At 44.8% G+C, this 26,299-nt stretch overlaps 1 protein-coding gene across 2 annotated transcripts in view; it reads left to right on the forward strand.

Moving 5' to 3' along the window:
• The first annotated feature begins 3,479 nt into the window (after positions 1 to 3,479).
• Positions 3,480 to 26,299, forward strand: part of KSR2 (kinase suppressor of ras 2) — a 517,853-nt gene continuing 495,033 nt past the window's right edge. For both annotated transcript variants that reach the window (XM_064379757.1, XM_064379758.1), the window contains exon 1: positions 3,480 to 4,290. In XM_064379757.1, coding sequence (XP_064235827.1) covers positions 4,111 to 4,290 — 180 coding nt within the window. In that variant the 5' untranslated portion in view covers positions 3,480 to 4,110. The remainder of the gene's footprint in view (positions 4,291 to 26,299) is intronic.

Genomic DNA, 26,299 nt, shown 5'->3' on the forward strand with positions numbered 1-26,299 from the left:
ATGTGATCTTCTAATAGCACAGCCTAGATCACATATGACCTGATTTCCAGAACCTTCCTGGAAAAGTGCTTTGTTTTCTCTGAGGGAAAGGTGGAACTCATAATGTGAGGCATTTCCCAGACATAGCAAGAGTATGCGTTTGTGTGCTGCTCAAAGCCCTGCCAATTGATGACATCTGACCCGTGGACTACTTTCATTGTTTAAACTTCCACTTCTTCTGACAACAACTAGAAAAGCCAGATTAAATCACCACCATCATCACCATCTGTTAAAAGACATTCAGAGAACTGTTGAACTAACCAGGACTAAAGGGGCCAAGATTCTGGAGACAGGGTCACTGTGGTGAGGTGGGCTGATGTTTTGCAGCTGATTCTTCCCTGGGGATATTTGCACATTTGGGCACAGGGAAAGAGGCTGAGGTTCTAGACTTTCCCCAGGCATGAGGGCTGCTTTGGGAGAACAGAGAAACTGACAAAACTTTTAGTGACCTCATAGGGCTAGAAAGACAAAACTGGAGACTTGAGAGGCTATTATTTCAGGGAGAAGAGAGGGGCGGAAAAGTGAGCCTGATAGACGGTGGTTTTCCCCTCAACATATTTGGCAAAGTTTGAAATAGTGCAGGGCAAGGAGCCAAGCAGAAGGTCCCTGAAAAACAGCAGTTTCCACAGTCTTGCCAAGCTGTGAAGATAAGGGTTAGAGCTCAGGACCAGGGAGAGGGGCCTCAGTGAACACTCAAGGTTGCTAGTTGGAACCCTGGAAAGGCAAAGCATTAGAGGTAGGGGCCAGAGTGAAGTGGTGTCTTGCCAGAAGTATAACCCAGTCTCCACCCAGCTCGGCCCCTGATTGGATTAAGATGATTGATCTGTAGGCCATTTGTCCTGCAGAGAAAGAGTGTGCCCTCTCCAAAGTTAGAAAATATCACCTGGAGACTGTACATTTTTTCATACACGATGTGTGACATTCAATAAAAAATACAAGGCCTGCCAAGAGACAGGACCATATCACTGAAAATAAAGGGAAAAATAGTCAATAGAGACCTACAGGTGATCAAGTTATTGGAGTTAGACAAACGCTTTAAAATAACCATTATTAACATGTTGAAGAAAAATAAAAAGATGGAGAAAATAGATGAAAAGAGATAATTTTCCAGAGAATTGGAATCCATAAAATTCAGGGTCCAAAAGATTGAGAACACAGAGAACTTGCTTCACCTGCTCATTGACAGATGTTGAGAATACTGACTCAGTTCTGTATAGCTATAAAATCCCGTGGCTTACAGTCTTTTTTTTTCTTATTCTTCTCTCTCTCTCTCTTTTTTTTTTTTGAGATAGAGTTTCACTCTTGTTGCCCAGGCTGGAGTGCAATGGCACAATCTCAGTTCACTGCAGCCTCCACCTTCTGGGTTCAAGTGATTCTTCTGCCTGGGAGTAGCCGGGATTACAGGTGCCTGCCACCAAACCTGGCTAATTTTTTGTATTTTTAATAGAGATGGGATTTCACTATGTTGGCCAGGCAGTCTTGAACTCCTGAGCTCAGGTGATTCACCCACTTCAGCCTCCCAAAGTGCTGGGATTACAGGTGCGAACCACCACGCCAGGCCAGCTTACGGTCTTTTTAAAAAAAGTGTGTAAAGGGAGAGCATCAGGAAGAATAGCTAAAGCATGCTGGGCTTAATACCTAAGTGATGGGTTGATAGGTGCAGCAAACCACCACGGCACACGTTTACCTATGTAACAAACCCGCACATCTCGCATATGTACCCTAGAACTTAAAAAACAGTTTGCTATTCAACTTGGCCACCACTGACTCCTGTTCTCGCTGCTTCTCAAGTGGCTTCATTTAAAGGTGACATATTATACCATGTGTTCGGAGTATCACTTCTCACTCAGTCCTCAGCACAGGACTCTGTTCACCTGGAGAAAGGTGCCTTTTGCTAATTATTCTAAATACATCTGTTGGGCAATGTGTGTTGGGAATACTATTAGATAAAATGGTTAGGGAGATGAGGCCTCTCTGAGATGATATTTGAGTTAACAGTGACAAGAAGAAACCTACCAGGAAAGGATTAGGGTGAAGCGTGTTCTGGGTACAGTGGACACAGAGTACAAAGATTTAATCAAGAGTCAGCAAACTTTTCTGTAAAGTGCCAGACAGTAAGTCTTTCAGGTGTTGTGTGAGCCACTGGTCTCAGCTGCAGCTACTCAACTCCGCTTTACAAGGCAAAAGTAACCACACACAATAAACAGATGGGTGGTGGTATTCCAACAAAACTTTACTTGTGGACATAGTGATGTGAATTTCATGTAATTTTCACGTGTCACAAAATATCTTCTTTTGATTTTTCCAACCATTTTATTTACATTTTTAATTTTTGAATTTTTAGCAGAGACAGGGTCTTGCTATGTTGCCCAGGCTGATCCCAAACTCCTGGCCTCAAGTGATCCTCCTGACTCCGCCTCCCAAAGTGCTGGAATTACAGGTGTGAGCCACCGCGCCAGGCTTCCAACCATTTCAAAAGGTAAAAACCAATCTTAACTATGGAGCTATCGTTTGCTGATATAACGTCAGTTAGATATGCTGGGGTCAGGCCACGCACACCCTTGTAGGACATGGAAATACCCAGAATAAGGCAAAGGCCCTTTCCCCCTCCAAACGGAAAGCCATCGGGGCGGGGCAGAGTACCAAGCCTAGGAGGCAGCTTCCTGCAATTCACGGAAGATCATCAGGTTCGTTTTATTTTTTCCCCAGTAACAAGAAAGGACAAACAAAAAAAAGGCACGCACACACCCGAGCCAAAGACAGAGAGGACGTGCCCAGGTTCACGCCGACGCCTCTCCAGCGCGCACCGAGGCTTTTAAAGTTGGGCGCACACCTGCTCCCACCGGAGCGCACCTGCTGAGCTGCTCGCCGGCCCGGTCTCGCGAGAGCGGTGCTGGAGTAGTGGCCCCCACCCGCTCCCCGCCCCAAATCCCTCTCCCCGCCCCCTCGCCCAGCCTCCACGCTCGGGCACACTCCCTGCCTCCTCCGCCGCCCCCAGGAGCAGGCTGGGCCCGAGGCGCGCGCTGTCCCCACGCCCCCGCCCGCCGATCGCTCGCTCGCTCGCACGCACTCTCGGTAGTAATTTCACTTTGCCACGCGAGCTCCGCAGCCCCTAGAAATCCCGCCCCCCGGCCCTGTCCTCGGCCAGGTGCGCGAGCTTGCGCGCTCCTCCTCCGCCTCCTCCGGCGGGTCCCTGGCGCGCCGGGGCCGGGGCCCGGCTGGGGCGGCTGCGCGCACGGCGCCTCTCCACCAACCCGCTCCCCTGCAGGTCCCTCGCTCGCTCTCCATCCCTCTCCGGCGCTCCCTCGCTCCCCCCCGCCCTTTGATTGACAGGCAAGATGTCGGTGTGGAGCGAGGCAGGAGCGATTGCAGCAACCGTCACCCCCGGAGCCCGGCGGCGGCAGCAGCAGCAGCAGCAGCAGCGCGGGGAGGAGACAGCAGCCAGCCGCAGTAGCCGCCGCAGCCAGGGAGCAATGCAGACAGCACCTTGAGAACGCGCTAAAGCACTCCCAACCGTGGACCATGCCGTGTCCCTGCAACTGGGAGGGGGGCAAACCAGATTTTTTTTGACATAAAAGCCAGCCAGCCAAAAATATATAATTTTGTCCTTCAAGGAGCCGGTGTGTAAAGAGTGAGCGCTATTTTCCTTCTCCTCCTCCTCCTCTTCCCTCCTCCTCCTCTTCCTCCTCCTCTCCTTCTCCTCTTTTTCCTCCTCCTCTTCCTCCTCCTTCTCCTCCTCCCTAAGTGTACAGACAGCATCACATCACCTGGTTTGCTTCTGAGAAACAGCATCTGTCCTTTTCAGGGACCAGAGACTCAGAGAGAGAGGAGACATTCTAATGGAGTCCGCTTGATACCCCAAAATAAAATAATAAATTTTGGCTGTTGTCCCCTCCTCCCACTCCCACTCCCACCCCCTCAACCCTGTGTGAGATGTTGGATTTCTTCATGAGACATTGTTGAGGAGTCGCAGTGGTTGGAGAGGCGGAGGGGTAGGCTACCTTTACTCTTCCCCCCCGCCTTTTTTCTCTCTGGGAGGAGGAGGAGGGGAAGGGGGTTGCAGAGCAAGCGATGGATGAGGAAAACATGACGAAAAGCGAGGAGCAGCAGCCTCTGAGTTTGCAAAAAGCCTTACAGCAGTGCGAACTGGTCCAAAACATGATAGACTTGAGCATCTCCAACCTGGAAGGGCTTAGGACCAAATGTGCTACCTCCAACGACCTCACACAAAAAGAAATCCGGACCCTGGAGGTAGGTGTTGCCTACGGGGGGGAGGGAGAAGCAATCCTTCTGTCCCCCTCCTTTCTCCCCACGGTCCCCTTTCCCTCGGATTCTGTTTATTGGGGGCTGGAGATGGTGGTGTGGGCAAGCAAGGTGAGCACGGTTTGCTTTTCTGTGATTTCTCTCCTTGCAAAGCCTGCATTGGACATTCTTTTCCTGTGCTGCTGTCGTCTGCGCTTGGCTGGGTGGTGGTAGTAGTAGTAGTAATTGTTATTCTTTATTTATTATTATTGTTGCGGCTGTGACTGTTATCATTCGCTTCCTCGCTGAGGAGGGAGTTCTCTCTTTTTTCCGCTTGTGGATTTGTTTGTATGCCACGGGGGCTTGTGTGCGGGGTAATACATTAAGGAGCTGCAGAGAACCCACGTGACCTTGCGCATTCTGCAGGTGGTCAGAAGGTGGTTTTTGCTCGCAGAATGGAGCCGCTGTCAGTATAGACCTCTTCTTCTCTCGGCCTTCTTCCCCGCCCTCCTTTTGCTCCTTAGATTTCTTTCTTTCTTTTTTTTTTTTTCCTAAATCAGTGATATACATGTCAGGAGGCAAGATGCATGAAAAAAAAATCCCCATGGAACTACCCATTTCCAATCAAATCGTTTTGATGCAGTGAGCTCTTGCAGGCCTAAAACGTATAAAAGGAAAAAAAATATGCCTCAGTCAGCATACATAGGTCGTGTGGGAGAATACTCCTGAGTCTCAGTGGGACTGCGAGGAAAGAGGACAGGGGTCGGGGAGGAGGAGTTATCTTCGGCTTCTTGTAACATTCTCTCCGGCAGAACTTGAGGGGGAGTTTGAAACAGTTTTTTGGGGGAGTGGGATGGAATGAGGGATGGATGCAAAGTTACTCAGAAAGAAGATGGCAGAAATTATTTTTTTCTCAAGGCCATTTGGTCAAAGGAGAAAGGTTTAAAGAGCCTTAGGAAATGCCAGATACCTGGTGCTCACCGTATCATTGGACATCCTCATTGTTCAAAATGTTTGAAGGGTTCAACTGACTTCCCTGTCTCAAACCTACCCAGCTGTACACATGGGTAGATTAAATTTGGGATCTCCCATTAGCTGGCACGTGCCGAGGGTGGGGGCAGTGGGGCTGGGAGAAACGGGGTTCACCCTGTGGTGGAGTGGGTGTGAGTAGTGCTGAGACGTTCGTCTTGCTTCTGGCACGTGAGTTTCCAAGGCCTGAACTCGTGAATCTCTAGTGAATCTTGCAGCCCTCCTGCCCCTGTTCTAGCCTGGATGGATGCTTTTCTTTGATTCACTTTTTGGTCTTTCTTTTTCTTCTGTGATTTTAAATTTGCCTGGATGTCAACATGCAGGAGGTCATCCCTTTGAAAGCGGGGGTGGGGGGGAGAGAGAGAGAGAGAGAGAGAGAGAGAGAGAGAGTGTGTGTGTGTGTGTGTGTGTGTGTGTGTGTGAGAGAGAGAGAGAGAGAGAGAGAGAGAGAGAGAGAAAGAAAATGCTGTTTGCTACCCTAGGATACATGTCTGTGTGCACCTGTCATCTGGAAATATGATCCTCAGGGACGAAATAAGATCAATGTCAAGTTGTATCGGGAGAGTGGGAATTGCATTGGGAGGCACAGGTATTGCCTTTCCTGGAGCTTGGGAAAGCAGGTAAGGCTGGAGCTCTGCTGCTGGAAGAAAAAGTGTGGCATGTTCTGATCCAGCCTTCTGTCTCTGCCTGAACAGGGCCAAGAGCAGACTCTTCAGACCTGCATACAGTCAATAAATAATCCCACAAAAGCCACCTGAACTCTCTTCTGTTCCTCTGAGTCAGGAGTCCCAAATGCTAGTTTGTGCATTCCTGTGTAAGTTTCTCTGAAGTTTTCTTTTTCTTGTTTCAAACATACTCCATCCTCTGATAGCTTCCTGGATGGGGATGTGCCGCAGTGGGCATTGCCTTCTTTCTGCATAGTGGTTTTCCTTTTAAACTGGGGGGATGGAGGCGTTGGTAGCATGGCTGTGGGGGAGTTGCAGTTGTAGGAAATGCATCTGTTTTCAGTTCCCTCGTCCCAGTATGCTACAGAGCATGCCAACCACTTTCATCCATCTTGCCCAGGGAATAATTTGAGCAATTGTTCCAATTTCTATTTCCAAGATTTGTAGGGCCAGGGAAGGTTGCAGAGGGGCTGGTAACTCAGGGTCCCACCAACTCAAGCCAACCCTAACATTTGGGTCCATGGAGTTTTCTAATTTTGTATATCAAAACCATATGAGGGTGCTTGTCGAAATGCAGATTCACAGCTTCTAACTCCAGAGATTCTAATTTAGCTGGGATTAGCGAGAGGGCCAAGGAATCTGCATTTAATAAACAGTCCAGGTATTTCTGTTACATGTTTTCAAATGGACACTTTGAGATGCTAACCCATTAGGAGAAAGATGTGATATTTCAGCTATTTAACGGTGAAATAGCTTACTGCTTGCTAACACTAATGCAATTAATAAATTGAATAGACTCTCCCTGAAAACAGGGATAATAAACAGCATGTTCTGTAGAAACAAAAATATGCAAGGTGGACTTGGCCTTCAAGAAACATATTTCATGATATAATAATGTGTATGTGAAATAATGGTAAAGTCCAAGTGGTAAATAATACGGGGGGACAGTGTGTGGGCCCACTAGGAGTGCGTTCAGCTGCATGAAATGGAAAACCCAATCATAATGGTAAAGCAAATAATGGTTTCTCTTCATGTAACAAGAATTCTGGAGGTATACAGCTGCTTCGGTTGGCTCAGAAGGTCAATAATACCAGGACGGATGTCTTTGGGAATTCTCATGGCTTTTATCTTGTGCTTGCAAGATGGTTCCTGCAGCTTCAGTGATTACATCTGGGTTCAAGGTAGAAAAGAGGAGGACCTGGTGATTGTGAAGGAATAAAGCGTTCCCCAGGACATCTCTTCCTCCCCACCTTGCAGATAATATTTGCTTATATCTTCTTGGCCCGAACTGAGTCCTAGCTGCAAGGGAGCTTGGGAGGTGGGGAAGTGAGAACAGCACCACGGTCGGCTTAGATGGATCAGGATCCATTGCCTGGAATGACATGTTGCCACTCCATGCAAAATCAGGGCTCTGCCAGTGTGGAAGAAGGCACAAGTCGATATTAAGTAAGTGAGTAGCCAGCAGTGGCAGCCATGGGACATTATCAGAAGATATTTTGGTGGAAAACAAAGTTCATGAACTTGGAGTCAGACCAATATAGTTGTGAATTCCAGCTTTTCTCTTTGCTTTATCTTGGGCTAGTGGTTTAAGTTTTCTGATTTATAGTTTTAAGTTTTTGGCAAAACAGCAATAATTAAATAACATTACCTACTTCAGAGGATGTTATAAGGATTGAAAGAACTGATGATTTCAAGGGTCTAGCACTATCTCGAACAGAGTGGCTGCAGGTGCTGAATGAATGACAGCTGTGCTGATGATCACGATTGGCATTACATGGTGTTGACTAGATGACGTGGAAGGGAGCAGTTCGGATCAGAGAGAAGAAAGAGCTTGAGTAGCATCTCCAAAGTATGTTCTGTAGAACCCTAATTCTATGGGATGTTAGCGTTTTTCAGTCTTTCAACAAATGCTGATATCCAGGCACTGTACTTAATGCTGGTAGTCAATAAGTGTTCTGTGGACAAAACAAATTCTGTGGTTAATAAGTTTGGGAAGGGTTGTGTTAAGCAAAGGGAAACAGGCATCTTTACTGCAGGACTTCTCAGAGCCTTTAATATGCTACTATGTGTATTAGGCCTTCAAGAGAGGATAGAACGGAGTCTTGCTCTGTCGCCCAGGCTGGAGTGCAGTGGTGCAATCTTGTTTCACTGCAGCCTCCGCCTCCGGGGTTCCAGTGATCTCTTGCCTCAGCCTCCCAAATAGCTGGGATTGTAGGCTTCAGCCACCACACTCAGCTAATTTTTGTATTTTTAGTAGAGCCAGGCTTTTGCCATGTTTGGTCTAGGACTCCTGACCTGCCCGCCTTGGGCTCCCAAAGTGTTAGAATTACAGGCGTGAGCCACCACACCTGGGCCAAGGATTTCTCTTGGGATTTTTCCATAGAATACACCTGGGAAAACATTTGGCAACGCAGGGAAACCTTCATTGGGGAAATGGGGATTTGGAGCGGAGTGAAGGATGAGGAGGGTTTAGATTGCAGCAAAGCAGGAGAGCTTGCTAGACAAGAACAGCAAACCAGATGAACATATTAGAATGCCTTCTTAGGGCAGCTTAGAGACCATTTTGTCCAGAATGGAGAGTACCTGGTAGCCTGTCACAGGAAGTGAATTTAGGCCACTAACTTCTGGGATCCAACTAAAGATTAGAGAGTCAGATCAACCAAGTTTCATCCCTTTGAGGAAGGAGATAGAAATCTTCAAAGGTTTTGGCATGAATACAGTAAAAAAGTATTTATATGTTTTTTTGTTTTGTTTTTTGAGGCAGGGTCTCTCTCTGTAACTCAGGCTGAAGTGCAGTGGCACAATCATGGCTCACTGCAGCCTTGACTTCCAGGGCTCAAGTGAACCTCCTGCCTCAGCCTCTTGAGTAGCTGGGACTACAGGTGTGGACCACCACACTTGGCTGATTTTTTGTATTTTTAAAATAGAGACAGTGTTTTGCTATGTTGTCCCAGCTGGTCTTGAACTCCTGGGCTCAAGTGATTCACCTGCCTTGGATGGCAGCCTTTGGCAGGGGCTGGCAAACTTTTTCTAGAAAGGGCCAGATAGTAAAGAGTTTAGGCTTTGTGGGCCCTGCAATTTCCATCACAGCTCCTCGACTCTGCTGTAGCATGCAGCAGCCATGGGTAGTACATACATGAATGGGTGGGGAGGTTTTCTTTTTCTTTTGTGACAAGGTCTCTCTCTGTTGTCCAGGCTGGAGTGCAGTGGTATGATCTTGGCTCATTGTAACCTCTGCCTCCCAGGTTCAAGTGATTCTCCTGCCTCAGCCTCCTGAATAGCTAGAATTACAGGCCTGTGACATCACGCCTCGTTAATTTTTATAGTTTTAGTAGAGACAGGGTTTCAGACCAGCCATGTTGGCCAGGCTGGTCTCAAACTCCTGACCTCCAGTGATTCGCCTACCTCAACCTCCCAAAGTGCTGGGATTATAGGTGTGAGCCATCACGCCCGGCCTGGCAGGGCAGTTTACTAATACAACTTTATTTATGGACCCTGAAACTTGAATCTGATATACTTTTTGCATGCCATGAATATTTTTCTGTTGATTTTTTTTGATGTTTACAATTGTACAAACTGTAGTTTCTGGGCCTTACAAAACAGGTGGTGATGGCCAGGCATGATGGCCCACGCCTGTAATCCTAGCACTTTGGAAGGCTGAGGTGGATGGATTACTTGAGGTCAGGAGTTTGAGACCAGCCTGGCCAACATGGTGAAACCCCGTCTCTACTAAAAATATACAAATTTGTGGGGGCGTGGCGGCGGGTGGCTGTAATCCCAACTACTCAGGAGGCTGAGGCAGGAGAATCACTTGAACCCGGGAGGCAGAGGTTGCAGTGAGCCAAGATCGTGCCACTGTACTCCAGCCTGGGCAATAGAGGGAAACTCCGTCTCAAAAACCAAAACACCCAGGTGATGGGTCAAATTGGGCCCATGGGCTGTAGCTTGCTAATCCCTAGTCTCTAGGATGGATGGGGTGGGAAAAACTCTGAAAGTCAGAGACCATCCTAAGGTGAGCAAGTGACACAAGGACAGGAAAGCACTGGGCAAGTGGAGGTGGTTCTGAGCTGGACTCTGTTTTAGTTAAATTGCAAGGGGAAAAAATATTAGGAGTTGGAGTTGGACAAGTATGGAATCTCCTTGTATAGCAAGAGTATTGTGGCTATGTAACTATAATTTTTTTTTTTTTTTTAGAGACAGAGTCTTGCTCTGTCACCCAGGTTGGAATACAGTGGTGCAATCATAGCTCACTGCAGGCTTGAACTTCTGGGCCCAAGAGATCCTCCTGTCTCAGCCTCCTGGGTAGCTGAGACTACAGGCACATGTCACTGTGCCAAGCTAATTTAATTTTCTTTTTCGAGATGGAATTTTGCTCTTGTTGCCCAGGCTGGAGTGCAATGGCATGATATCGGCTCACTGCAACCACTGCCTCCTGGGTTCAAGGATTCTCCTATCTCAGCCTCTCAAGTAGCTGGAATTACAGGCATGCACCACTACACCCGGCTAATTTTTTGTATTTTTAGTAGAGATGGGTTTCTCCATGTTGGCCAGGTTGGTCTTGAACCCTTGACTGCAAGTGATCTGCCCGCATTGGCCTCCCAAAGTGCTGGGACTACAGGCATGAGGCACCACACCCGGCCTTAAAATTTTTTTATAGAGACAGTGTCTTGCTTTGTTGCCCAGGCTAGTCTTCAACTCCTGGCTTCAAGCCACCCTCTTGCCTTGGCCTCCCAAAGTGCTGGGATTGCAGGTGTGAGCCATCATGCCCCGCCCCATCACTTCTTTGCTCTTCATATATTCCATCTCAATTTTCTCTTGCTATGTCATGAACTGTCTTTAAACTTAATTTTGTTTAAAAAACTTTGGGCTTAAGACGACAATTAATTATTTTCCTGATTATGTAGGTTGGGCTTGGCTGGAGGGTTCGCTGATCTTGCCTAAGCTCCACTCACGTGGCCACTTTCAGCTGGTGGAAAGGGAGGAGGATAGGAAAGCTGAGACTTTCTCTCTGTGCGGCCTCTTAGTGTGATAGCCTGGGTTTCTTACAGGTCTCCAGGATTCCTAGACAGCAAGAGGGAAAGTGGCAAGGAGTCTTGGTGTTTGGAAATCACATAATGTTACCTCCATTGCAGTTGTGAGATAATTTAAGTCCCGTGGCCAGGCTGGGTCTAGTGGATGGGGAAATAGACTCCCATCTTGGTTGGAGAAGCTGCAAGTTTAGTGTGTTAATTAGGACAGACTGTAAGAAATAGACCCCTAAATGTGTAATGGCTTTGGTATAGTAGAAGTCTTTTTCTTGTTCGCTAGGTGGTCCAAAGAGGGTGTTCTTGGTTGGCAGGTGGCGGGCTGTTGTCTCAGGCTGCAGACCCCTTCCCCTCTGCAGCGTCATCACTGGTGCATCTAGAAGGGGGAGAAAGTGCACAGAAGACAAAGCCTTATTTCCCAAAGCTGCCCTCATCAGTTCTGCTTGCATTTCCTTAGCTAGCATTTAGTCAACACTGCAAAGAAGATGGAGAATGAAGTTTAGCTGTGGGTTCAGGAAGAAAAGAGAATAGGCAGGATGTGGTGGGTCACGCCTATAATCCTAGCACTTTGGGAGGCCAAGGTGGGAGGATTGCTTGAACCCAGGAGTTTGAGACCAGCCTGGACAACGTGGTGAATCCGCATCTCTACCAAAATACAAAAATTAGTCAGGTGTGGTGGCACATGCCCATAGTCCCAGCTACTCGGTAGGCTGAGGTGGGAGGATGGTTGGAGCCTAGAAGGCGGAGGCTGCAGTGAGCCAAGATTGCACCACTGCACTCTAGCCTGGGTGACAGAGCCAAACCCTGTCTCAAAAAGAAAAAAAAAAAATAGTGTTTGCTGAATAGCTGGTAGTCTCTGCCACAGCTAATGATAAGCTGTCATGTCAGTGATGTATTATTATAGAGCAAGCCACATCAAAACTTAGTAGCTTTGTTTTGCTATCATTTATTTGCTCAGGTGCCTACAGTTAGGTATGGACTAAGCTGGCCAGTTCTGCAGATCTTGCCTGGCTCACTTGTGGTTATGTTCATCTGATGACTCCACTGTGGCTGGAGGGTCCAAGATGGCCCTGCTCACATGGCTGGTAGTTGGCTGCAGTGCCTCACTTCTCTGCTGCGTGACTGTCTGGCAGGATAGCCTGGGTCTCTTACACAGTGGCAGCAATGGTATTCCCAGAGGACAGGCCCCAGTGCACAAGCTCTTCCCAAGCCTCTGCTTCTGCAACTTTTGCTGATGTCCTCTTGGGCAGAGCATGTTACCTGGATAAGCCCAGAGTCATGGATTCCAGGAGGTGTGGTTTACGGGGGGGCTAATGAACACTTTAATGTCACAATATACCACAGCTATGAAAATCAACCAAAACGAAAAGAGCATGGGAGAGGAAGAAAAAGATATGGGATGATCAACAAAGGCTCCTTCAAGGAGGTTTTACTAACTTGAGGAAGCAAGCCATGAAATGTTTGGGGAAAGAGTGTGCCAGGCAGAGGGAACAGCAGATGCAAACTTCTTGGGTGGGAACATGCTTGGCATGTTACTGGAACCCCAAGGAGTCCACTGTGGTTGGGGTGCAGGGAGTGGGCAGGGAGAGGATGAGGAGGGACACAGTGGGAGACAGAAGCTGGTCATACGGGGCTTTGCCAAGACACTAAGGTACTCAGATTTTTTTTTTCTTTTGAGACAGGGTCTCACTTAGTCACCCAGGCTGCAGTGCAGTGGCACCATCATGGCTCACTGAAACCTCAACCTCCCAGGCTCAATCCTTACTCCCACTTCAGCCTCCCGAGTGGCTGGGACTGCAACTGTGCGTCACCATGCCTGGCTACTTTTTAAAATTTTTTTGTAGAGATGGGGTCTTCGTATGTTGCTCAGGCTGGTCTCCAACTCCTGGGCTCAAGTGATCCTCGTGCCTTGGCCTCCCAAAGTGCTGGGATGACAGATGTGAGCTGTCGTCCCCAGCCTTGGATTTTGTTCTGTGATAGAAGCCCTTTGAACCAGGGGTTATGTTTTTAAATGATCTGATTGCTGCAGGGTAAACAGACTGTAGGAGGTAGGAACGAGAGCAGGGAGACAAGTTGGGAGTGATTGTGGAAGTCTAAGCCTTCAATGACTGTGCTTTTGACTGGTGTGATTGCTGTGGGGTGGATGGGGCAGGTGGCCGGATTCAGAAGGTCAAGTATATGGAATGTGCTGATGAATCTGATGTGGAGGTGAAGGAGAATCAAGAATCGAAGATTATTCCTAGGTGTTTGGCTTAAACGCTGGGAGAATGGGGGTCCCCTTGTTTAAATGTGAAGACTGGAGGTGGAATAGATTGGCTTTGACAGTCAAGTCCTGTTTGACAGGTTACATTTGTCAAGTAGACAGTTGGATGTGTGAGCTTGGAGCTCTGAGAAAGCCTGGAGATATGAAGTTCACTTAATAGACCATGAACAATTTTTCAAATTATTAAAGTATTATTAGTGTTTAATACATAATAGATGTACATATTTTCAGGGTGCATGTGATATTTACATGCTTTCATATAATGTATATTAATAAAATCTGGGTAACTGGGCTATTCATCACCTTAAACGCTTATCTTTTCTTTATGCTGAGAACATTCAGATTATTCTCTTCTAGCTATTTTGAAGTATACAATAGATTATTATTTATGATACTGTACTGTATATTCAATACTAGGTCTTATTTTTTCTGTATATCTATATGAAGTATTATTTGTAACGGCTGCGTAGTATGACACGGATGCCCCACCATTATTTATTTTATTTTATTTTGAGATCGAGTCTCAAAATAAGGCTCTACATCCAGGCTGGAGTGCAGTGGTGTGATCTCCTCTCACGGCAGCAACCCCTGTCTGCCAGGTTCAAGCAATTCTCCTGCCTCAGCCTCCTGAGTAGCTGGGATTACAGGTGTGTGCCACTGTGCCCAGATAACTTTTGTATTTTTAGTAGAGATGGAGTGTCACTGTGTTGGCCAGGCTGGTCTCGAACTCCTGACCTCGTGATCCAACTCCTGACCTCGTGATCCACCTGCCTCGGTCTCCCAAAGTGCTGGAATTATAAGTGCATGCCACTGCGCCCAGCTAATTTTTATAATTTTTTTTTGATATTTTTAGTAGACACGGGGTTTTATCGTGTTGGCCAGGATGGTCTCAAACTCCTGACCTCAAGTGATCTGCCTTCCTTGGCCTCCCAAAGTGCTGGGATTACAGGCTTGAGCCACTGTGCCCAGCCCCCATCATTTCTTTAACCAAAATTCTATTGTCAGGTGCATATGTTCATACTTTTCCATCATTGGTAACAATGCCGTAGTGGATGTCCTTGTGGCTGATTCTTATTTTCAGCTCCTAGAAATGGAACTGCTGGATCAAAGGATATGCCAAAGTTTAGGACTTTCCATAGGTTTTGCCAAGTTGCCCTTCACCAGCAGTGTGGGAAGGGTTCATTTCCCCATCGCCTCAGCACAGGCGTATATTTTATCTTATTTTTTTTGGGTGTGAGTGTTTTGATGTCTAAGAGCTCAGGGTTAAGGAGGCTGTTGGCTGTTGTCTCAGATCAGAATGTAATCTTTACTGTTTTTAATTGGGAAGGACTTGGATACCTGGGGTGATGGGGAACACTTGGTTTTCTGCAGAAAGTGGTCAACCTCGGCCGGGTGCGGTGGCTCACACCTGTAATCCCAGTACTTTGGGAGGCCAAGGCAGGTGGACCACTTGAGGTCTGGAGTTTAAGACCAGCCTGACCAACATGTTGAAACCCCGTCTCTACTAAAAATACAAAACAATTAGCTGATATGGTGGCATGTGCCTGTAATATCAGCTATAGGGGAGGCTGAGGCAGGAGAATTGCTTGAAGCCAGGAAATGGAGGTTGCAGTGGGCCGAGATTGAACCACTGGCCTCCAGCCTGGGCAACAGAGTGAGACTCCATCGCAAAAAAAAAAAAAAAAAAAAAAAAAAAATTGTGGTCAGCCTGTGAGGATCTGGCTTTTTCCTTTTGCCTTGTCTTCATAAAGAGGGGTGTGTGTGTGTGTAACTCACAATTCTAAGTCATGATAAATGTTACATCTAAAGGGTTCACTCCCTCTGGGTTGAGGAATGGATTCTATCAGGGAATTTGTAATTCATCTCCTTTCAATGAGTAGAAAACTAGGAAGTCTTTCCCCCGACCCCCTGCCAGCGCATGGGTCATTTCCTGGGCTCCCACCTCTGTGGTCCTAACTGTTGGGAAGAGGGGATAGGGCCCGGCCTTCCTTCTTGCCCACCGTGTGCTGCTCTGGGTGTGGGAACAGGGGAGGTGTTGAGAGGCTGAGGAGGGCAGGAGACACATGGAAGGCAGGAGACACATGGCGGCCAGGAAGGAGGATGGAGAAGCTGAGAGATGGGAAGCGAAAAGGGACAAAAATAGGAGAAGAAGGTAAAAAATAGAACGATTTTCTTCAGCAGGGTTTCTGTGATGCTTGGAATGTCTCTCCAGTGGGTCGTGACCACAAGCGTGGTTGCTGCTCCTCTATAAGCGGGTTTATTGAGGTTCAGAGTCACCGATTTGACCCAAACTGCCCAAGTAAGGCAGCCACAGACACAGGAATGGACGGAGGTTTACTGCTGTCCTGTGGACTCCCCAAAGGTGAAGTGGCCTGGAAGAGAAGAAAGAAAAGATGAGGAGAAACGGAGGGCGAAGGGGAAGTGTAGGCGTTAGCGGTAATGATGTGATTAGAGGTGACAGCCATAGGATTAATGACAGTCATGATGATGGAATACTTACTCTGTCGCTAAAATGCTTTCTTTGGTGACTATTATGGATGACAATTATTCAAGAGAAGTGGAGGACTGATAGAAACAAAGTAGGGCATTCATACAGACAAGGGAGGATGAGAGAAAGAGAGGGAGATGTTTTAGACCTGAGCTGTCCAGTACGGAGGCCACTTGCCACATATGGCCGTTTACCAATGGAAATGCGGCAAGTCCTACGTGAAATGTGCTGTTAGTGTCAAATACGTACCAGATTCCAAACTCTTTTCTTAAAAATTAATTTTTTTTTTAAAAAAGAAATAGGGTCTCACTATGTTGCCCAGGTTGACCTCGAACTCCTAAGCTCAAGCAATCCTTCATCCTTGGCCTCCCAAAGTGCTAAAATTACAGGCGTGAGCCACCACCTTCAGCCCAAACTCTTAGTGTGAAGGAAAAAAAAAGTAAAATATTGCATTGATAATTTCTATTTTCTATTCTATTTCTATTTTCTCTTCTGGAGTGTAGGGGTGCAATCATGGCTCACTGCACCCTCGACCTCCTGAGCTCAAGCAATCCTCCCACCTTAGCCTCTCAAGTAACTGGGACTATAGGTACATGCTACCACACCTGGCTAATTTTTAATTTTATGTAGAGATAAGGGTCTTGCCATGTTGCCCAGGCTGGTCTCGAACTCCTGGGCTCAAGCAGCCCTTCTGTGTTAGCCTCCCAAAATTCTGGGATTACAGGCATCAGCCACCATGCCTAGCCTTAATTTTATATTGACATATTAAAATGATAATATTTTAGATACACTGAATTAAATAAAATGTATATTGCTATGGAGCAGAGCTGTTTTTAAGCACTGAAGTGATTTCTCTGTTTTGCCATAATAGAAATCTTGGTCTTGATGAGGGCTGAAAATCTGATCCCCCGAGAGTTACCAGGCAGCCATTGATTAAAGCAGTGGATGCATTCCAAAGATGGATGTGTTCGATTTCCCTGAACCAGAAAAGTGAGCTCAAGACTCAGAAATAATAACCGGATGCCCCGCAAATTCAAGTGGGTGCTTGAAGCAAAATAGACAAGTAGTTAGGAGGGCTTGACTCTGAGGTGATATTGTTTGGGTTCCGGTTGGTTCGGGTAACCCTGTGCTAAGTGATCTCTCCTTTCCAAGCCTCAGTTTCCTTGTTTATAAAATCAGGATTGTGGTTCACATCTGTAATCCCAGCACTTTGGGAGGCCAAAGCAGAAGGATTGCTTGAACTCAGGAGTTCGAGACCAGCCTGAGCAACATAGGGAGATAACATCTCTACAAAAAATAAAAAAATCAGCCAGGTGTAGTGGTGCATGCCTGTGGTCCCAGCTACCTGGGAGGCTGAGGTGGGAGGATCAGTTGAGCCTGGGGAGGTAGAGGCTGCAGTGAGCCATGATCGTGCCACTGCATGCCAGCCAGGGCAACAGAGTGAGAACCTGTTTCAAAAATAAATAAAACGATCATTTTACATGAGATTGTAATGTGATTAAATGGAATCACGCATTCAGGAGCTGAGTAGAGCCGAGTGCCTGTCACGTGGCAAATTCTTCCTTTTTTTTTTTTTTTTTTTTTTGAGACATGGTCTTGCTTTCTCACCCAGGCAGGAGTGCAGTGGTGCGATCTCAGCTCACTGCAGCCTCCGTGTACCAGGTTCAGGGTTCAAGCAATTCACCTGCATCAGCCTCCCCAGTAGCTGGGATTGCAGGTACATGCCATCATGCCCAGCTAGTTTTTTTTGTATTTTTACTAGAGATGAGGTTTCACCATGTTAGCCAGCTGATCTCGAACTCCTGACCTCAAGTGACCCGCCCGCCTTGGCCTCCCAAAGTGTTGGGATTACAGGCATGAGCCACTGTGCCCAGCCGCAAATTCTTAGTAATTATTGATTAGAATTTTTGATGGTCATTCCCACTGCAGACTGGCAGGAGGGAGGTACGGGTGCTTCAGCCCTGTGTGCTGCTGGGCTCTGCACTACCATCTGCGGAGGTACAGGCCTTGCATGTATCATTCCTTTATTCAGTATATGTTAGCGGAACCCCCGGTGTATGACAGGCAGGGGACCAACGTAGCAAAGCGTGAGAAGAAAAAAACCCATAGAAGGCTTCTATAGGATAGTGGCACACCCACTAGGCTGCAGGTGACAGAAGGGAGCAAGATTCCTGACACTCAGTCTGAATGTTTGAATTTGCCCAAAGACGACTCATCTCCCATCAGTGGCTGGCAGGCCTTAGTCTTTAAACCACATCTCAGGTCTAAGTTGGATAACAAAGTACCAGTTATGGGGTTGGGCCTTGCGGCTTCTGGACTTGTCTTAAGCTTGCATGGTGAAGAGTTAAAAACTCTGATGTCTGAGTGTCTGAAAAGCCTATTCTGTAATGGTAGGAGGACCTTTAAGAGGTTGTTCAGTCCCATCGTTGCCCAGTGTCCAGATTTAAGGTGAGTGCTACCTCATCAGGCTCGCCCTAAATGATTTTTTTAAAATCAATTTTTTTTTATGTAGAATATACATAAAATTTACCATTTTAACTTTTTTTTTAATGGGACATGGTCTTGCTCTGTTGCTCAGGCTGGAGTGCAGTGGCGTGATCACAACTTGTTGCAGCCCTAAACTTCTGGGTTTGGCTGGGTGCGGTGGCTCACACCTGTAATTCCAGCACTTTGGGAGGCTTAGGCAGGCAGATCACGAGGTCAGGAGTTCAAGACCAGCCTGACCAATATGGTGAAATCCTGTCTCTACTAAAAATACAAAAATTAGCTCGGCATGGTGGCGAGTGCTTGTAATCTCAGCTACTCGGGAGGCTGAGGCAGGAGAATGGCTTGAACCTAGGAGGTAGAGGTTGCAGTGAGCCAAAATCATGCCATTGCACTCCAGCCTGGGCGACAAAGCGAGACTCTGTCTCAAAAAGCAAAACAAAACAAAACAAAAAACTAAAAGAAAACAAAACAAAAAAAAATCCTGGGTTCAGGTGATTGTCCCACCTCAGCCTCCTGAGTAGCTGGGACTACAGGTGCACGCCACCATACCTAGCTAATTTTTAGAGGCTGGGTCTTGCCATGTTGCCCAGGCCAGGCTTAAACTCCTAGGCTCAAGTGAGTTTCCCACCTCGTCCCCAGAGTGGCATTGGGAGTTATAGGCTTGAGCCACTGTGCCCAGCCCATTTCAACTATTTTTAAGTGGACAATTCAGTGGCCTTAAGTGCACTTATAATGTTGTCTGACCATCAGCACTGTCAACTTCCAAAAGCGTTTTTTATTGTTTCAAACAGAGAGTCTATATCCGTTAAGCAATAACTCCCCTGTACCCCTGTCCCCTGGCTCAGCACATCCCCTGTCATCCTACTTTCTCTATGAACTTGATACTCTAGGTACCTCATAGAAGTAGAATCATACGATATTTGTTATTTTGTGTCTCACTTAGCATACAGTTTCAAGGTTCATCATGTATCAGCACTTCATTCATTTTTATGGCTAAATAGTCCATTATATGGATAGTCGGCATTTTGTGTATCTATTCATCTACCAAGTTGAACATTTTTTAGTTTATATCCACCTTTTGGTTATTGTAAGTAATGCTGCTATGATCGTTGGTATACAAGTATCTGTTGGAGTTCTTGTTTTCAGTTCTTTGGTACGTACCTGGGGCAGAATCACTGGGTTCTATGGTAATGCTATTTTTAATATTTTGAGGAACCACCACAATGTTTTCCACAGTGGCTGCACCATTTATTTTCTGTTCCCACCAGCGATCCAGCAATTCCTCTACATCCTTAATGACTTTTGTTATTTTTCATTTTTAAAATTATAGCCATCCTGGTGGGTGTGAAGTAGTATCTTATCGGGGGGTTGATTTGCATTTCCCTAATGACTAATGATGTTGAATATATTTTCATGTGCTTATTGGCCATTTGTATACCTTCTTCGGAGAAATGTCTATTCAAGTCCTTTCACAAGGCAGCCTTTAAAAGTTTTTCTTTCTTTTTTTTTTTTTTTTTTGAGATGGAGTCTCACAGCGTTGCCCAGGCTGGAGTGAAGTGGTACAATCTCGGCTCATGGCAATCTCTGACTTTCAGGTTAAAGTGATTCTCCTGCCTCAGCCTCCTGAGTAGCTGGAATCACAGGCATGCGCCACTACGCCTGGCTAATTTTTGTATTTTTAGTAGAGACGGGGTTTCGCCATGTTGGCCAGGCTGGTCTCAAACTCTTGACCTCAGGTGATCCTCTTGCCTTCGCCACCCAAAGTGCTGGCATTACAGGTGTGAGCCCCTGTGCATGGCCAAAAGTGTTTTTTTGTTTGTTTGTTTTTTGAGACAGAGTCTTGCTGTCACCCAGGCTGGAGTACAGTGGTGCCATCTCACCTCACTGCAGCCTCTGCCTCTGGGGTTCAAGCAATCCTCTTGCCTCAACCTCCCGAGTAGCTGAGATTACAGGCGTGCGCCACCACGCCTGGCTAATTTTTGTATTTTTAGTAGAGACGGGGTTTCACCATGTTGGCCAGGCTGGTCTTGAACTCTTGGCCTCAGGTGATCCACCCACCTTGGCTTCCCAAAGTGCCAGGATGACAGGCATGAGCCACCACTCCTGGCCCAAAAGTTTTTTAAATTAAATTTTTCAGCCTTACTGAAGCATAATTAACAAATAAGATTGCATATATTTAAGGTGTACGATATGAGGATTTGATATGTATTGTGGAATGATTGCACAATCAAGTTAGTTAACACATTCATTACCTCATAGTTGCTTTGTGTGTGTGTGTGTATGTGTGTGTGTGTGTGAGATGAGAACATTTAAGATCTACTCTCAGCAAATTTTACGTACGCAATATAGCATTATTACCTTTAGTCACCATGTTGTACATTAGATCCCCAGAATTTATTCATCTCATAACGGAAAGGTTGTAGCCTTTGACCAACAGCTCCCCATTTTCTCCTCCAGCCCCTGGCAACCACCATTCTACTCTGTTTCTCTGAGTTTGACTTTTTTAGATTCCACATACAAAATCATACTGTATTTGTCTTTTCTCTGTCTGCCTTATTTCACGTAGCAGAATGACAGGGCAGCCTTTTGATCTGGATAATCTGTGATAGTTAGAATTGTCCTCCTTCTGTTGAATTGGATTCGCTCCCTGGGAACCTCCCTCCTTTGATTCTACTCTAGGGGGAGAGGGAATGAGGCCTGTCTCTTTTTCAGTCAAGGAAATAGTCTCAAGAAGAGTTTGCATCTAGATCTGGAACCTACCAAGTAGAGACAAGAGATGGTCACTCCCAAGGACTTCTGATGAGTCTCTGATCCAAACTTTGCAGCCAATATCTGCCTGATCCTCCCTGCTCTGTGTGAGTTCCATTCTTATCCATTTGGGGAGGTCTGGAGTTGTTGGAATGGTGAATTTCCCTTTGTCTGTCTACCTCTCCTACCCAGAGTATCACACCAATCAGAAATAGTCATGAGTGTTTCTCTGTGTGCCCATCCATGAAGACACCGGGGTGATCCTTGGTCAGGATTGGTGGCTTGGACTTGAGCACTGAAGCCATTAGGTAAAAAGAAGAACTTGTTAAGTGGGCATTTAGGGACATTGTTTTTATCAGGAAGCAGAGCTAGGTTAGATGCCACCGTATTTATTTTATCTTTATCTGACTTGGAGAAGCAGTGTTTTGTGATAAACTCCAAAAGCAATATGCTTAAAACCTAAGCTGCAAGAATGAATTTCTTACCACTAGCTCCAATGAAAGCCCTCTTAGAAGAACCACATGTTGGCAGGACCTTCCTTAAGTATTTAAATACTCTCACACTTACCTAATAGCTTATACCAGGAGAATAGAAGTGAATGCTAAATAATTTTGTTTTCCCCAATATATTTTTAATTTTTTCTTTATTATTATTATTTTTACAGAGTCTCACTCTGTCACCTAGGCTCTGGTGCAGTGGTGTGATCTTGGCTCACTGCAACCTCCACCTCCTGGGCTCAAGTGATCCTCCTACCTCAGCCTCCAAGCAGCTAGGACTACAGGTCACACCACCACGCCCGGCTAATTTTTTTTGTTCGTATGTTTTGTTGGGATGAGTTCTGCCATGTTGCCGAGGCTGGTCTCCAACTCCTGGGTTTAAGTGATCCACCGGCCTCAGCCTCCCAAGTGCTGGGATTACAGGCATGAGCCACTGCGCTTGGTCTCAACATTTATGTAAGATTTCAACCATATACCAGTAGAAGGTACTTTACAGAGTGCATCTGCCACCTGGTCCCATTAACATTTTGCTATATTTGCTTTATTAAGTATCTATTCATCTATCCATCCCTCTCTTCATCCATGAGTCTTATCTATTGTTTGATATATCAAAAGTAAATTGCAGGCCAGGCACAGTGGCTCGTGCCTGTAATCCCAGCATTCTGGAAGGCCAAGGTGGGTGGATTGCCTGAGCTCAGGAGTTCAAGACCGCCCTGGCAACATGGTGAAACCCTGCTTCTACTAAAATACAAAAAATTAGTTGGGCATGGTGGTGGGCACCTGTAATCCTAGCTACTCATGAGGCTGAGGCAGGAGAATCGCTTGAGCCTGGGAGGTGGAGGTTGCAGTGAGCTGAGATAGCACCACTGCACTCCAGCCTGGGCAACAGAGCAAGATTCCATCTCAAAAAAAAAAAAAAGTAAATTGTAGACATCAGTGCATTTCTGTCTGTATATGCCTGTATATTTATCATTAATAACAGTTCAGTATTTATTCTTTTGATGTAAAATGGACAAGCAATGAAATACACAGATCTTAAGTATACACTCACTGACTTTTGGCAAACCTATACACCACTGTAACCTAAACCTCCATCAGATATAGAACATTTACCATGTTATAGCTAATTCTCCCTCCACCTTTAAATCAATCAATTTTCTGAATCTTTTTCTACCGTAGATTAATTTAGTCTGTTCTAAGACAAAGAACTGTATATAAACGAAATCATACATCATGTACTTTTTAATTTTTGACGACTTTTGGGTGTACAGTCCTGTGAGCTTTAATTACTATATACATTTGTGTAACTACTGCTACCATTTGGGGTACAGAGTAGTTCTTTTACCCACAAAATTTATTTCATGCTTCCCCAGTATATTTCTCTGCTTAACCCCTGGCCATCACTGATCTGTTCTCCATTACCATGGCTTTGTCTTTTTGAGAAGTCTTTTGCTTATGAAACAAAATTGTATTATTTTCTTACTGTTGAATGTCGAGACTTATTTATGTATCCTGGATACAATCCTTTGTGAGATATATTAGTTGCAAATATTTTCTCCCATTCTGAAGGTTGTCTTTTTTTTCCCCCTCTTAACAGTGCTATTTGCAGAGCAAAACTTAAACTATGATAAAGTCAAATTTATCACTTTTAAATTTATTTTCTTATACAATTTTTATTTTTTAACAATTTACATTCAACCTATGATTCATTTTATGTATTAGGTTGGTGCAAAAGTAATTGCAGTTTTTGCCATTACTTTTATATATTTTTTATTTTTATTATTTGAGATGGAGTCTCACTCTTGTCTCCTAGGCTGGAATACAGTGGCACAATCTCAGCTCACTGCAACTTGCACCTTCTGGGTTGAAGCGATTCTCCTATCTCAGCCTCCCAAGTAGCTGGGATTACAGGCTCCTGGCTAATTTTTATATTTTTAATAGCAATGGGGTTTCACCAAGTTGGCCAGGCTGGTCTCGAACTCCTGACCTCAGGTGATCCACCTGCCTCAGCCTCCCAAAGTTCTGGGATTACAGATGTGAGCCACTGCACCTGACCTTTGCCATTACTGTTAAAATGGCAAAAACTCCAATTACTTTTGCACCAACCTAATACGTTTTGGTATGTAGTGTGAGGTTTAAATTGAAGTTCATTTTTTTGTGTGTTCATTTGAATATACAATTTTTTTCAGCACCATTCATTGAAAAGTTGATTTCTTTCTCCACTAAATTGCCTTTATACCTTTGTAAGAAATTAATATTCTATGTTTGTATGTATTTCTGGACTCTATCCTGTCACAATGATCTCTGTATCTGTTCTTTTGCCAATATCACATTTTTGTGATAACTGTAGGTTTATTGTAATTTTTTTTTTGGAGTCTTGCTTTGTTGCCCAGGCTGGAGTGCAGTGGTGAGATCTTGGTTCACTGCAACCTCTGCCTCCTGGGTTCAAGGCTGCCTCAGCCTCTTGAGTAGCTGGCATTACAGATGCCTGCCACAATGCCTAGCTATTTTTTTTTTTTTTTTGTATTTTTAATAGAATGGGGTATTCACCATATTGGCCAGGCTGGTCTTGAACTCCTGACCTCAGCTTATCCACTCTCATCACCCCCGCAAAGTGCTGGGATTAGAGGCATGAGCCACTGCATCTGGCCTATTGTAATTCTTAAAATTGATCAGTCAAATCTATGTAAGGCACGAAAAAAATTGAATAGTGTGAGTTCCACCTTCATTATTCTTTTTCAAAAATTATTTTAGCTATGTAGCTCTTTTGTCTTTTTATATAAATTTTAGGCAGCTTGTCTATATCTACAATAAAAATCTGATTTTTATTGCAGTTGCATTAAATCTGTGCCTCGATTTGGGGAGGAATGACATCTTAACTATATAAAGTCTTCCAATCTATGAACATGGTATGTCTTTCCGTTTAGTTAAGTCTTCTTTTCTTTCTTTTATTAGCATTTTCTAGTTTTCAGCATATAAATCTTTAACATGTTTTGTTAGACTTATACTCAAGTATTTGATATTTTTGGATCTACATAAATGTATTTACTTTAAAATTTTGATTTCCAATTATTTTTAGTATTAAAAATGTAATTGATTTTTGTGTTAACATTGTATCCTGTGACCTTGATAAACACACTTATAAGTAACTAGGAACTTTTCTCCCCCGGATTCCATGGATTTTTCTACATAGATAATCATGTTATCTGAGAATAGGAACAATTGATTTTTAAAAAATTTTATTTTTATTTTACTAGCCAGGGTTTCCATTACAATGTTGGATGGGAATAGTGGAAGTAGATATTCTTGCCTTGTTCTCAGTCTTAAGGAAAAAGTGCTCCAATTTTCCACCATTAAGAGTGATGTTAGGTTTAGTTTTTTTGTTTTGTCTTTTGTTTGTTTATTTTGGTAGACGCTCTTTTCTCTATAAGGTTAAGAAGTGTCTTTCTGTTCCTGGATCCTTGAGAGTTTTTCATAATGAATGGATACTGAATTTCATCAAGTGCTTTTTCTGTATCAATTGGTATTGTCATGTGGTCTTGTCTTTCTTTTGAAAGACAAGATTCTAGCTCTGTCATCCAGGCTGGAGTACAGTGGCATGATCTGGGCTTACTGCAACTTCCACCTCCTGGGTTCAAGTGATGCTCTTGCCTTGGCCTCTTGAGTAGCTGGGATTACAGGCATGCATCACTACATCCAGCTAATTTTTTGTATTTCTAGTAGACATAGACAGGGTTTCATTATGTTGGCCAGGCTGGTCTTGAACTCCTAGCCTCAAGTAATCCATCTGCCTTGGCCTCCCAAATTGCTGAGATTATAGGTGTGAGCCACTGCACCTGGCCCATTTATCTTCTTTATTCACATGATTTATCTTCTTTAGACTTTCAATATGTTTGATTTAAAATTTTTGAACCTGCCTGGCATTCCTGGGATAAACTCCACTTGGTTATGGTGTATTATTTTAACATGCTGTTAGATTTCATCTGTTAGTATTTTTCTGAGAATTTTTTTTTGTCTGTGTTCATGAGGGATATTGATCTGTGGTTTTCCTTTTTTGTACTGCCTTCGTTTAGTTTAACAATCAGGATAATACTGTGCCTAAGTAATTTTTGTGTGTGTTTGTAGAAAGCTTTTAACTACAAATTCAATTTTTAAAAATGTGTTTAGGATTATTCATGTAGTATATTTGTTCTTGGTGAATTTTGGTAGTTTGTGGCTTTTAAGGAATTGGTACATCTTATTGAAATCGTTGAATTTACATGCATAGAGTTGTTCCCAGTATTCTCTTATTATCCTTTTAACATAATGGGCTCTGTAGTGATGCTTCCCTTTTCATTCTTGATATTCATAATGTGTGTTTTTTTTCTCTTTCTTTTTCCTCTGTTAGTCTGGCTAGAAGTTTATCATTTTAATTCATCTTTTCAAAGGACCAGGTTTTGGCTTCATTTATTTTCTCTACTGTTTTTCTGTCTTCAATTTCATTGATTCTCTTTCTTTTTTTTTTTTTTATTGCATTTTAGGTTTTGGGGTACATGTGAAAAACATGCAAAGTTGTTGCATAGGTGCATTCATGGCAGTGTGATTTGCTGCCTCCCTCCCCCTCACCCATATCTGGCATTTCTCCCCATGCTATCCCTCCCCAACTCCCCCCCCCGCTGTCCCCTCCCACTCCCCCGCAACAGACCCCCATGTATAGTGCTCCCCTCCCTGTGTCCATGTGTTCTCCTTGTTCAACACCCTCCTATGAGTGAGAACATGTGGTGTTTGGTTTTGTGTTCTTGTGTCAGTTTGCTGAGAATGATGGTTTCCAGGTTCAT

This window comes from Aotus nancymaae, unplaced genomic scaffold (genome assembly GCF_030222135.1).
Source record: "Aotus nancymaae isolate 86718 unplaced genomic scaffold, 86718_ANA_hifiasm-v0.15.2.pri h1tg000021l, whole genome shotgun sequence".
Classification (NCBI taxonomy): Eukaryota; Metazoa; Chordata; class Mammalia; order Primates; family Aotidae; genus Aotus; species Aotus nancymaae.